The 14,189-nt window shown below is 41.3% G+C and overlaps 1 protein-coding gene across 1 annotated transcript in view; it reads left to right on the top strand.

The window, feature by feature from the left end:
- Nucleotides 1–14,189, top strand: part of ABCC12 (ATP binding cassette subfamily C member 12) — an 80,976-nt gene that overhangs the window by 2,157 nt on the left and 64,630 nt on the right. The window contains exons 2-6 of the mRNA XM_036751849.1: nucleotides 2,926–3,081; nucleotides 6,485–6,632; nucleotides 7,728–7,961; nucleotides 11,029–11,202; nucleotides 13,227–13,374. Of these exons, the coding sequence (XP_036607744.1) occupies nucleotides 2,926–3,081; nucleotides 6,485–6,632; nucleotides 7,728–7,961; nucleotides 11,029–11,202; nucleotides 13,227–13,374 (860 nt within the window). The remainder of the gene's footprint in view (nucleotides 1–2,925; nucleotides 3,082–6,484; nucleotides 6,633–7,727; nucleotides 7,962–11,028; nucleotides 11,203–13,226; nucleotides 13,375–14,189) is intronic.

Raw genomic sequence — 14,189 nt, 5'->3', positions numbered from 1 at the left:
ATCCAGTTCAAGATACCTGAAAAACAGTTGGAGATGCAAGTCTGAGGGTCAGCAGAGAGCTTAGGGCTAGATAAATGGATTTGAGAATTGTCATAAAAGAGATGATAACTAAATCTATAGGAGTTAAGAAGATCACCAAGTGAAATGGTATAGAGGGAGAAGAGAAGAGGGCTGAGGACAGGGCCCCGTGGGACACCCAAGATTAGTGTACATTATCTGGATAAAGACCCAGCAAAGAAAACTGAGGAGTGGTCAGATAGGTTGGAGTAGAGCCAGGAGATAGTGGTGTCCTGAAAAACTGGAGAAAAAGAGAATATCAAGGATAAGAGTATGATCAATACTATCAGAGGCTATAGAGAGATTAAGAAGGATGAGGACTGAGAAAAGGACATTGGATTTAAGATACCAATGATCTGGTAACTCTGGAGATTGGATAACTCTGGAGAGTGTAGTTTTGGTTGAGTAATAACATGGTACTGTAGAGAGTTAAGAGAAGAATAAGTAGAGGCAGCTACTGTGGATGGTCTTTTCAAGGAGTTTTACCAGAAAGGGCAGAAGGAATGTAGGATGATAGGAAGGATGGAAGGATGAACTGAGGGGTTTTTTGAGGATGGGGGAGACATGGGCATGCTTGTAGGAAGTAGAGGGGGAGCCAGTAGACAGAGATCAAAGAAACATGAGAGAGTAGGGATAACAGAGGGGCAATCAGCTGGAGCAGACAGGATGGAATGGGATTGTTTATGCAGGAAGAGGGACATCCTCTTGCTTTGCTTTGGCAAGGAGTAGGGGCTCCTTTTTATGTGAGATTGGGGTGAAGGAGGTGATAATGGCAGAAGGCAGCTGAGTGATATGAGATGAGCAGGAGGTGTACTCGGCAAATGGCCTCAATTTTTTTTTTCGGTAAAATCTGAGGCAAGAGTCTCAGCTGAGAGGGTGAGGGGAGTAAAAGCCATGGAAAGTCTGAGATATGAAGAAAAAGTTTGGAAGAATTGCTGTGGATTGTGTGATAGTGAGTTGATAAAGAGAGGTGTAGAAGGAATGCCTAGCAGCAATGTAGGTCCAGTTGAGTTTATGTAACATAAATGTGTAGTGGACCTAATCAGAATGGCTGTATGATTTTCTCCTTCATTCAGTAGCTTACGTATAGGAAAAAGGGCAGCAGATAATAGGAGTGATCCAAGGCTGAAGCATGGCAGGGCACAATTAGTAATATGATAAAGGGACAAGAGATTGAAGAGAAGAGGACAACATAGTGTTGCATTGGTTTACCAAGGGGTCACGATGGAGTAAGTGGTTAATGCAAGGGTGATGGCCTGGGAGAGAACTGAGTGGTCAAGGGATTGAAAGTCCCTTGGACTTTCAATTGAAGGTTGGATGAAAAGTAGGGTATGGTATGGGAAGGGAGAGGGAGAGGTCAAAAGCCAATAGACTGTTATCAGATAATGGAATTTCAGAGTTCTTGAACATGGAGGTTGATTTGTACATGCTGGCAAGATCCAAGAAATGACCATTTTGTATGTGTGGTTGAGGTGGGTTAGAGGAATAGTCACTGGAATTGAGTAGGCTGTGGAACAGGAAGTTTAGGGTGTTTCAGGGAGAGTGAATATGTATGCTGAAGTTCTCTAGTATGACAGTGAGAGTTGGGCAGGAGAAAAAGATCGTGAGCCAGGTACTGGGGAAGGAAGGGGAGTGTTCTAGAGGTCTGTAGACAACAGTTACCAGGATTTTGATCAGGTGGTAAATGTGGATTGTATGGATGGATCTCAAAGGAGGAGAGGTAACTGAGTAGTAAGAAGAGTACCTGGAAGTGGTAATGGGGAGCATGGAGTATTCCAACTCCCTCACCTTGACCAGTGAGCTGAAGGGAATGGGTGAAAGCACAGCCAGTACTAGAAAGGATGGCCATAGAGGCTGCCAGCTTTTCCCCTCATGGCAACCATTGCTCATTTGTGATGCCCAGAGCTGGGATGTAGCCTGTGGTTACACTATCATATATCATTTTATCCTGGCCTGATTTAGCTTCTGATTGTTCGATGTATGTCTTTTCTCCCTAGTGAGATGGCAAACTCCTTGAGGTTAGAGAGAAACTATCTTATGCTTCCTCTTTATCTTTCATAGATGGGTAGTAAGAAGGTATTCAATAGAGGCTTGCTCAATGATGGAATTGAACAAAGCTAATTGACCCCACAGGGATGAATCTGTGACTTTGTTCACACAGTCACTGATCTTTAACCACTGGGATTACCAGACACAGATGAGTAACGGCCTCCCCAAAACCTCAGTCCTTTAATTGCTTCCCCTATTTGTTTTTCCCAACAATAAGGGCTGCCATTTATTGTGGCTTTTCTAAAGGTTTTGGGGTTTCATAAAGCACTTTATGTGTGTTGTCTCAATCTACCTTCACAATAATGCTGTGTGGTATGTAGTACTGGGATTTTTATTCTCATTGTATTGATGAAGAAACCGAAGCTCAGGGAGGTTGAAGGGACTTGCTTGGGGGCACAACAGCAATTAAGAGCAGCAGCCCAAATCTCAGCTCTACTGTTTGCTGCATAACCTTGGAAAGTCACTTAAACTCTCTGAGCCTTACTGTCCTCAAATGTAAAATGAGTTGGACTAGATGACTTCTGAGATCTGTCCTCACCTATACCTATGAGCTTGTGATCCATGTCCTATGGAGCTTGTAGGGTTGTGGTAAGGCTCAAGTGAGATAAATGTGAAGGAAACTTAGAAATCTATACAGCACCATGAAGACATTGTTATTATCTTAACAAGGGTGATGGGGCCAGACCTCTGGTGACACATTCCACCTGGTTTCTTTACCCATTTATATTATTATGACTGTAGATAAGAGAATGGAAAACCCAGTCAGACATCTGGTAATTCTGAACTTCAAGGAATACCAAATATCTTCTTTCCTCCCAGGTTGGCTCGTAATCCAGTTGATGATGCAGGGCTATTTTCATTCGCCACATTTTCCTGGCTTACACCTATAATGGTCAAAGGCTACAAACACATTCTGACCATGAACACCTTGCCCCCGTTGTCATCTTATGACACATCAGACACCAATGCAAAGAGGTATCATTACTTTCTTAAAATATTTCTGGGGCCTTCCGTGGAAGTGTGCCTAAAGGACCTGGTTTGCTTTGGGTCCTTCGCTCAACTGTGATTGATTATTCCCTCAGAAGGGCATGGGTTTAGGATAATTGAACTAACCACAAAAGGCAATCACAGAACTGGAGGTGTAGGGGCTCCTCTTATTTCTAGATTGTACTCATTGTCTCTAGTAGAACTCTCTATCCTCCTCCTCAAACCTCAATGCCATACAGTGTTCTGTCCTGAGGTGGTGGGTGGGGACAGGAGAAAACCCCCTGAAAGAAATGTCATTTTTAATTCAGGATGACTCTATCGTAAGCACTGTCCCTTGACACAAGGTAGGGGATGGACTTCAAAAATGGAATCTTCCTGAATTACAGTGCAAAGGAAGGTTAGGAGCACTGGGGGTCACATAATGGAGGACACTGATGGCAACCAACAGTAATAAGGATGGTGGTAGCAATTAAAAAACATCAAGCCACTGGCTTAGAAATACATGAGCTGGGGGCAGCTAGGTGGAGCAGTGAGTAGAGCACCGGCCCTGGAGTCAGGAGGACCTGGGTTCAAATCTGGCCTCAGACACTTGACACATGTACTAGCTGTGTGACCTTGGGCAAGTCACTTAAACCCGATTGCCCTGCCAAAAAGCAAAAAAAAAAAAAAAATTAAAATAAAAAAGAAATACGTGAGCCAAAGAGGAGAAGCCATTCTTCCCTTTTACTTCCTAGGAAGAAGCCATCCTGTGCCTTTAGGGACTTCCATCCTACTAATGCTGCTTCTCAGAGATGTTACTGAGTAGGCGACTTCACAACTTTCAACTGTCTTTGAAAAAGTAGAAGAGAATAATAACAAACAGATTGAGCAGCTGCAACCACCTCCTTCTTTTGTCACCTGTAATCAAGAGACTCACAAAAAGTCCCTTTGTACAGCAATTTAGGGAAATGGCAAAGCTGTTCTCCGGCAATCAGAGTTGCAGCATAAAAGATTCAGAAGTCCATTTTACTACCTATTATATAAATTGTGTTATAAGACATAGCTTTTAAAGAGACTGGCAACTTAGTATAACCTCAGATACAGTGTGGCCTTAGACCTATCTATTCTGAAGACAAAGAACTTCCTTGGGCCCTGCTGGGCTAGAAGTCTATGTGGCTGAGTTACTTCCTGGTGAATGCCTGTACCAAGTGGGCATCTCTCTTAAGTGTGGGGCTGCTTTCCAGGAAGGAGGTCCTGATCCTTTACCTGTTATAGTCTGGTAGGATCTTTTGGGGATACCACGTTCTTCCTTTTCTGTTTTATCTATCTTTCTAGTCCTATCTTCTCTATAGGACACCAAATATAACTCTAATATTGCCCATGTCTCAGAATCACAGGGTTACAGGGTTGGAGGAGGGACCTAAGGGAATATTTAGTCCAACTTACACCTGAAAAAAGAATCCCCACTATAAAATAGTCAAGTGGTTATCTAGAGCCTTTGTTTTAAGACTATCCAATGAAAGAGAATAATATTACTTCCCCCTCCTGTTACCAGTCATGGCCCTGAGCAAACCTATTCCACTTCTGGATGGTTCTAATTATTAGGAACGTTTTCCTTACATTGAGCCTGGATTTGCCTTTTAAAAATGTTCTGAAATAAAACTAAACAAAGCAAAATGGGTATCCACTCAAAATCACCACTTAACTATGACAAAGTCACTTGGAAATATTATGAAAGTTGCTTTAAATGGCAACTCTTGGGACAATATAGGTCTCTCATTTCAAGGCAGAGGACTTAACCATGGTCCCCACCACAGTAAGGAGGAATAATTAGGGAATAAATTAATGTTACAAGTTAACTACATTTGCTACAACTTTCCCTCCTAACTCCTCCAACCTCTTTTCACAATTGATATCATGCTAAAGAGGACAACTATGGTCCAAAAATGGACAGAAGTAAAGGGCCTAGTGGGTCCACAAAATTGATCTTTGTTCCTGGAGATGAGTTGATGGTACCCAGGCCAGTCATTCCAATATCACTTTATCCCTAGAGGAAAGGAATAGGAAGGGGCAATGTCTTGGTCATCCCCATGTCCTGTAAGAAGGTTTTCCATTGTAACAGCTTATGCTTGCAGATGCTACCTATCAGTTAGTGCTGATCCTCCCCTTCAGACTTCACTTAGCACTGTTTTCTACTTCTCTGATGCACTTTTTTTCCTCATCTTTTTATTCTTTATTTTTAGTTTACAACACACGGTTCTACATAATTTTGAGTTCCAGATTTTCTTCCCTCCCTCCCCCCTCCCTCCCCAAGACAGCATGGAATCCCATATAACTTCCACGTATAACTTCAAATTGAATTAATTTACACACTAGTCAAGTTGTGGAGAAGAATTATGACCAATGGAATGAATCATGAGAAAGGAGAAACAGAACCAAAAAAAAACCCACAAAAACAAAAACAAAAGAGAGAAAAAAAAGGGGGGAAAAAGGCAAGCATGAAGTGTGCCTCAATCTGCACTCATACTTCACAGTTCTTTCTCTGGACATAGATAGCTTTCTCCATCGTGAGTCCTTTGGAGTTGTCTTTGCACATTGTGTTGCTGAGAAGAGCAAAGTCTGTCAGGGTTAGTCCTCACAGAATCCATATATCTGTGGTTGTGTATAATGTTCTCCTGGCTCTGCTCCGCTCACTCAGCATTATGTCGTGTAGGTTTTTCCAGGTTGTTATGAAGTCCGTATCATCCCCATTTCTTATAGCACAATAATATTCCATTACCTTCATATACCACAGCTTGTTCAGCCATTCCCCAATTGATGGGCATCCCTTTGATTTCCAATTCTTGGCTACCACAAAAAGAGCCACTATAAATACTTTTGTACATATGGGTCCTTTTCCCACTTGTGTGATCTCTTTGGGATACAACCCCAGAAGTGGTATTTCTGGGTCAAAGGGTATGAACATTTTTATAGCCCTTTGGGCATACTTCCAAATTGCTCTCCAAAATGGCTGGATCAGCTCACAACTCCACCAGCAATGTAACAATGTTCCAATTTCCCCACATCCTTTCCAGCATTTATCATTCTCCTGATTTGTTATTTTAGCCAATCTGACAGGAGAGATGTGGTACCTAAGAGTTGTTTTGATTTGCATTTCTCTAATCGCTGATGCACTTTTGATGTATTGCTGCGTATAATAGCTCTCTGTTGGTATCTTATCCCTGTTCCAGACTGTAAACTCCATGAGGGCAGAGGCTATGTCTTATTTAAGTTTTGTATCTCTCCTAGCACCTGTCATGGTGCTCTGTACATGTAAGATGCTTAATAAATGTTTGTTGAATGAATATGAACAACAAAAAGAAGAAGTGGAAATATGACACCATTCCTTCCTCCCCCCTCCCATCCAACACAGGTTTCGATCCCTTTGGGAAGAAGAAGTAGCAAGGGTGGGTGCAGAAAAAGCTTCAGTGGGACGAGTGGTTTGGAGATTTCAGAGAACTCGTGTTCTGATGGACATCATAGCCAACTTCCTTTGTATAATCATGGCAGCCATAGGGCCGGTGAGTGGGGATTGCTCTTCCACAACCTCATAATTTAGGGATTTTAAACTGGCAAAGAATGTCATTAGCTAATTTCTGAGTTAATTTTAAAAAGTTATATTATCATTATCTTTGTGCTCCACAGAGACTAATTTTCAGAAAGCTAATTCTAATTGAGTACAGCAGTGACCACTAAAATTAATTAGATGGTCTACCCTCTGAGTCAGAGAGCTGACATTTTCCATGAGGCCTTCTGTATTGGCTTAAACCAAGGATCTTTGACATTATTCAACCAATTAACCTAGACTCCACACTCTAGCCCTGAATGCTTCAAGGGAGGAGAATGAAGAACCTCCCCAGTGAGAGGTGTAAAAGAAACTATGGTTATCTAATATTAAGGATATAAATATATAATGTATATATACATACACATATACCCATTATATATTTATCTCAGTAAATTAGGAGGAATAGACAGTCATCAATGGTAAGATTTTATGGGTACTGGGAAACTGAGAAGACCATTTGGATTCTAAAAAATCTATTTCCTTCTGCCTAAAGGTGCTAGGCATTCCACCATTATAGTTTCATCCATTTGGCTTGGCTTGAGATTTTACTTCTTGTTCAAATGCAAATTCCCATGGAAGGGATCCTACTTTGAGCTGTAATCTGTCACTTATATCTCAGAGTGAGTGAGATAATAAGATTTTTTTTTTCCTGAAAAGCCAGTTTGAATAGGAAGGAGAAGGCAAGAGAGTTTGAGAATAATAGAGGAATGGAAAGGAGCAAGAGAGTAGCCCTGGGTAGAGCGAAAATGCACTGAAAAGGGAGGCTGGAAGTATGGATGACAAACCTCACTTCTGAGGATGCCCCACCCTGATTGTGAGAGAGTGCATTAATTTTAGGTCAAATATCAACAACTCAACACTAGCTTCCCCTCTGAATGCCTTGCTATTACTCTTTGGCACCTATCAGTTCATTCTCTCTAATGTGGAAAAGTCTCTATTTCTGTGGAAGGAAAATATCATATAAGAGTTTAGCCTGTAGCTGGTGTCTGGTACTCATGCTGCTGCCCTGGGAAGCCTGAGGCTTTGATCACTCTGTGCTGTTTTGCAGACTGTTCTCATTCACCAAATCCTCCAGTACACAGAAAGCACCTCCAAGAATGTCTTCGTTGGCATTGCCTTGTGTGTGGCCCTATTTTTCACCGAGTTTACTAAAGTTTTATTCTGGGCCCTAGCCTGGGCTATAAATTATCGAACGGCCATCCGGCTGAAAGTTGCCACCTCAACTGTAGCTTTTGAAAACTTGGTTTCATTCAAGACTCTGACACACATCTCTGTTGGTGAGGTAAGCAATCAGAGTCTTGTATTAGAAGAATAAATCTGACAAGTGGGTTTTCTTTATCCATTTGTCAGCATCTCTATCTGGTAGTGTTGTGCAGTGGAAAGGGTGGAGGGCTTAAAAATCATGGCTAGGTTAAAGGTGGAACTCTGCAGCTCTGTCCTGAGCCCCCTTTCTTATTAGCTCATTTAGTGATCTAATCAGCTCCCAGTGGTTCAATCGTTATCCCTACTCAGATAGTCCCCAGGTCTATATACCCAGTTCTAGTTTCTCTACTGAGGTATACTCACACCGCCAAATGCCTCTTGGACTTCTAGAACTGGACATCCCATAAATGTTTCAAATGCAACGTGCCCTAAATAGATCTCATTATCTTTCTACTCAAACTGCCCTTTTTCTCATCAAACCTATTACCCTCTAGGGCACCATCCTCCTATCCTCTTAGCCTCTCCAAGACTCATAAGCTTGGTATCATCCTTAACTTCTCACCCCACAAATTCAATCTATTACCAAGTTTTGTCAAGTCTACCTTCACAACATTTCTCTTTATATTTGATCCTGGAGGTAAAAGGGAGTCACTGGAATTTACAGAGTGGAAGGGGGAGAGAGTAAGTGACATAGTCAGACCTACATGTTAGGAAAATCACTTTGGCACCTGAGTGGAGGGATGGATTGTGGGGGGGGGAGATATCTGAGGCAGGGAGATCAGTTAGAAGACTATAAAATAATCCAGGTGAAAGTTGATGAAAGAAAGCCTAAGGGAGAGGAGACATATATGAAAGATGCTGTGAAAGTAGAAATGACAAAATTTGGCAATAGGCTAGTTGTGTGGGATGAATAAAAGTGAAGAGTCAGGGAAGATATTGAGGTAGTAAACCTCAGAGACTGGTAGGATGGTAGTGTCTTTGATAGCAACAGGGAGTTTAAGAAAAGAGAGAGTTTTGAGAGAAAGATGAATTTATATTAGATGTATTGCATCTGAGATGCCTATATATGCGTGAAGCTTGAGATGTCCAAAAGGCAGTTGGTGATTTGGGACTGTGGTTTAGGAGAGACTCGAGGCTGGTAAACACAAACCTAGGAAACATCTGCATAGAAATTATAATTAAGCTCAAGCAAGCTGATGAAATCACCAAGGGAGACAGTAGAGAGTGAAAGAGAAGGCAGCCTAGGACATAGCCTTAGGGAACACTCACAATTAGTGAGTGTGACATTAATGAAGAAACAGCAAAATAGAAGGACCATTAGGAGCAACAAATTTCATGAAAAGCCAGAGAAAGTATTCAGGAGGAGAGGGTAACAATGTCAAATACTGCAAAGAGGCAAAAGATGAGGATTGAGAAAAGGCCGTTAGATCTGACAATTAAGGGATCACCGGTAACCATGAAGAAGGTAGTTTCAGTTGAATGATGAGGCTGGGAACAACATCACAGAGGTTTTTGGAGGAACCAAATGAGAGCTTTCTCAAAGAATTTAGAAACAATGGGAAGGAAAGAAATGTGAAAATACCTAATGGGGATGGTAACATCAAGAGAGGGTTTGGTTCTTTTTAAGGATGAAGGAGACATGTTTGTAAGCAAAGTGAAGAAGCCAGTAGATAGAGGATGAAGATTAAGAAGATCAGTGTGTGGATATTAAGTTAGGGCAATCTGCTGGGAAAGAAAAAAAACAGGAGAGAGTGAGATCAAGGATGTATTGTAGAGAGGCTTGCTTTGGCAAGGAGGACCACTTCTTCAGTAGAGACCAGAGTGAAGGAGGAGATAGTATCTGATGTGTGAGATGAGAAAAGGGTAAAGGGGGAAGGTTCCTCATAGCAAACAGCTTCCATTGAAAAATTTTTTTTGGTGAAATATGAGACAAAGTTTCCAGCATAGAGAGTGGGGGGAGACGGTACCTTGAGAGATTTTAGATGAGACAAGAAGGTTTGGAACAGCCACTATGCAAAGTGGGATAGAGTAGAACAATTGCCTTGCTGCAGTGTGGGTCCAGTTGAGAAGAGAAACATAAATGTGTAGTGGACCCAGTTGGCATGGTTTCGTGATTTCTTCTAGCTCTATTTGGCAGCATCTGAGCAAGTATAAAGGTGGTATGGATGGCAGGAGTAATTTAGATTTGTGGTTTGTCAAGGCATGATGGGTGATAGCAGAAGGGGGCAAGGGACATGAGAGAACAGGACAGTCTTTTCACCAAGGGAAAGGAGGATAGTAGAGCCAATGAAAGGGAGGTGTCCTGGAAAAGAACAGAAGTGAAGAAAATAGAAGTCACAGAATGAATAACAAGGTTAGGGGTCAAAAGGCATAAATAAAGATGATATGACAAAATATTAATATCAAATAAGGGAATTTCAGAGTCTGTGAGCATTAAAGTGGAAACGTTGTGGGTGATTGGCAAAGTATGACCACCTCTGTGTGTAGGTGAGATGGAGAGGAGGATTAGGTCATGGAAACTCAGTAGATGGAGGAATGGAGAATTTAGGGTATTTGAGGGAGTATTAATGTTTATGTCAAAGTCCCTAAGTATGAGGTCAGGAATTGAGATAGAGGAAAACACTGAGAACCAGGCACTGAACTCATTGAGAAAAGAAGGTGAATGTCCTGGGGGTTGAAAGATAATGGTCACCAGGATCTGAATTGTGTGATAAATATGGATAGTATGAACCTCAAAGGAGGAAAGGTTGCTCCTGATGATGCTAGAGGGAGAACCTGGAAGTAGCAATGAGGAGCATTGTTTATGAGGTCTCTGGGCACCCTGACCCTCTGAGTTTACTTTTCCATTCATGGGCTTGAATGGCCAGTGGTTGTATGTAGTCTTATTCTTGCATGGCTGGCTTTATTTGTTTTTGTTGTCTAATGCTTCTCCTGGCTCAACCCTTGTCTATGAGTTCTTGTATCCTGCTACAGACCTCTGAGTATCGGTCATATGTGAGATAGAGTAATTTTATTTCTAGCACTGGAAATCTTTGCAGTTTCCCAGAAACTCATGGCAATTCTAGAAAAAAATGAGCTGAGGAAATGTTTTGTTTCTGAAAAAAATCAGCCCTTCTGTTATTTGAACATGGATATTTTCTTTTCAGGTCATCAATATACTATCAAGTGATGGCCATTCCTTGTTTGAAGCTGCCTTATTCTGTCCACTGCCAGCTACAATTCCTGTCCTCGTGGCAGTGTGCTCAGTGTATGCTTATTTCATTCTGGGGCCCACAGCTCTCATTGGGACATCTGTATATGTGATATTCATCCCTATTCAGGTAGGATCTTTGATTTACTTGCTGGTTTGAAGCAAACCATCCAAATACATTTGAACATTTAAATCTCTTGTCCAGGAAGTGTGTGTTTCCTCACTACATGTTGCATAAGAAACATGTCTAATTTGGTACAGTGATAATGCATATTTCTCTTTGTCTGCCTTGAGGCCATTTCAGAACCCAAAATGACCAAGACTTAAAAAGCCTGCCCCTGAAACTTCCTAAACCCACTGTCTTTGATTAGGAAGGAAATGCTAAGAGGCTACTGCCCTCTGGACCTTTCCTGGCAGCCTCCTCCAGTGTGACATCATGCTATGGAGATTCTTGACTATAGGTTCTTTGAGGCTCTAACAGCAGAATGTAAATTCTGCTAGGTCCTACCCAAGCTGAGAAAGCTTTGTGTATAGGCCTGGTGACTGACTGCACAGCTATTTTCCCAGGATCAGTCTTATAAGTTTAGAGAAGCTTACCAGCATATTGGCCACAGGGTGATGAACTTGTGGATGGACCCTCACCAACTTACAAAGACTGCCTCCTGAGATGTGGAGGAGTTACAATCTTCTGAATCGGGAATGACCTACACTGATCCTTGAAGTTCTGCTGACTGAACCATGCATCAATCTACTGAGTCCCATTCAATTTTAAAAAATAAAACTCTAGACATTAAAACCCATAAGGAACATGTACCAGTGCTAACAGTAGTTGCATATGCCAACTGAGTTTTCTTTCCAGCTCCTTCCCCATCCTCCTGCTATCCATCCTGATGCCCAGTGACTTCATGTTGTAACCAGATAGACTCTCAAACCTTACCTGCTGTTCCTGATCAACAATCCTTCCTGGTTTCCCCTCCATAATCATTTAATCTCTATCCATTTCCACTGGCCTTTCTCTTTGCTAGCTAATCTGCTGGATTAAGTTAAGGTACTAATAATTAATAATGCCCTTCCCCTCCTCACAGATACATACAATTATTAGAGCTAGAAAGTCCTTTTGCTTCATTAATGTTCTTCACCAATGCCTCATTCTTAGGTGTAGGTGACCCTGCCTTCTTTAAATCTGTGTCAGCAGAGCATGAGCCCTAGCAAGTCACCCTAAGCTGAAAGGGCTTTGAGTACAGGCCTAATTGGAGCCTCTCTGATCAGAGCAGGTAGAAAGGCCCCTCCCTCTTCTATGGTATATACCAACATGGCCTTGTGGATTGAGTGTGAGAATTAGAGTCAAGATACATGGGTTCAAATTCAGCCTCAATGCTATAAGGATGTGAATTTTTATTCTGATGATATAGAGGACTGGCTCTGACAACGAGTGTCTCAGCCTTCACCTGAGAACCTTCCCCTGCAAAGGTAAATATGCTCCACTGATTGGGGTATGATTTAAGTTTGAACAAGAAATCCAAGAGAGAGCAGAGGAAGAATCTCCTACCCTTTGTGGTTCTTAAGGACATATGTAAGATGATTTGTTCATCTCGTAGAGTCGTTGAGTTGGTCAACAAACACTTACGAAGTGCCTACTATGTGCCAGGCACTGGCTTAAGCCCTAGGGACACAAAGAAAAGCAAAAGATAGTCCTTGTTCTCAAGGAACTCACAGTCTAATGAGAGAGACTATAGTTGGGCAGAGCTTGGTTGAAATACTTCCGTTAAAACAACAATAACAACAAACCAATACAATTATTTGAGGCCAGAAAAAAAAAATCAGGGTTGTGAAGGGCATGTAGTGACAAGTATCCAAAGGAAGAAGATGAAAGGGCAAAGTAACAGATAATACTGAAGTCTGAATCAGAATGGAAGAAAATGCTCCAGCTGCTAAGTAATGAGTGTTAGCCATTTAACAATGATGATGATGATCATCATCATATTTCCTCTTCCCTTTTGGAGCCTCATTGCTCCAGAGTCTTAATCTTCAAGCTGACTGAAGTCACTCCCCAGACTGAATCCTTACCTGTTTTTTTTTTTCAATCTTTGGTTTTAGCCCAATTGCCCACGCAGTGGTCCTCTGTGAAGGTAATACTTTGCTCCTTGATTTCAGATGTTTATGGCTAAGCTCAATTCAGCCTTTCGAAGATCTGCCATTACTATGACAGACAATCGTGTCCAGATAATGAATGAATTTTTGACCTGCATCAAGCTTATTAAAATGTATGCCTGGGAAAAATCCTTTACAACCAACATCCGAGGTAGAATAAACATGGACCCCCTTTATAGAATCACTTACTTTGTAGAATGTGCTAATCAAAGAAGGTTCTAAAAAAAAAAAGACAAAAGAATTCCAGTAGCCTCTAAGAGGTTTCTTCTCAGCTTTTGAGAATGAACGTGTTTATTAGATAATAGACCCAGGAATCTGTTCTTGTGCCTCCAAAGTCTCTGTGGGTTTGCAATATATGGTTTAATATTTCCTGGGAAACATTACAGTAATGCTGCTGAAGGGTACAGGTGGGGTGGTGGAGGAAGGCTGAATTGTCTTTAAGTAAAATACTTCACCAGTATACTGCATTCTGGAAGAGAACTGCCTAAAGCTATTTACTGGAATTAAAGAACATGTGTATGTGTTCTCTCTTCATCTGTCATAGTCACAGAGTATTTGGATGGTAGAATGGTATGTTCTTCCTTAGTTGGAAAAACTAGAACTCAAAGATATATTCTTTTTTTTTTCTTAAAAAAAGACAATTTAAAAATTATTTAAATAGAATCTAAATGTAAATTTAATTGCAGGGACATTTACATAATTGCTCTCATGGAATCAGGTGGTTGGCCAGTTAATGATCTGAACTACCATTTACAATTGACTCTCTGGTTCTACAATTATACTTTTGTTGCACCAGCAATTAACTGGCACTGAAAATATTGTATTATCCTATGTGAGGCCAGATTTAGAAAATGAATTCTAAGTGTGCCAAAGGAAGTACTATGAAGTAGAGCACCAACACCCTCATGATGTCCTACTTCCATGGTCACCACAAATGTCACACACATATCCTCAGCTTTGGAAAAG

Source organism: Trichosurus vulpecula, chromosome 3 (genome assembly GCF_011100635.1).
Source record: "Trichosurus vulpecula isolate mTriVul1 chromosome 3, mTriVul1.pri, whole genome shotgun sequence".
Classification (NCBI taxonomy): domain Eukaryota; kingdom Metazoa; phylum Chordata; class Mammalia; order Diprotodontia; family Phalangeridae; genus Trichosurus; species Trichosurus vulpecula.
Note: the sequence above shows the minus strand (reverse complement) of the source record. Positions and strands in the feature narration are given on the sequence as shown.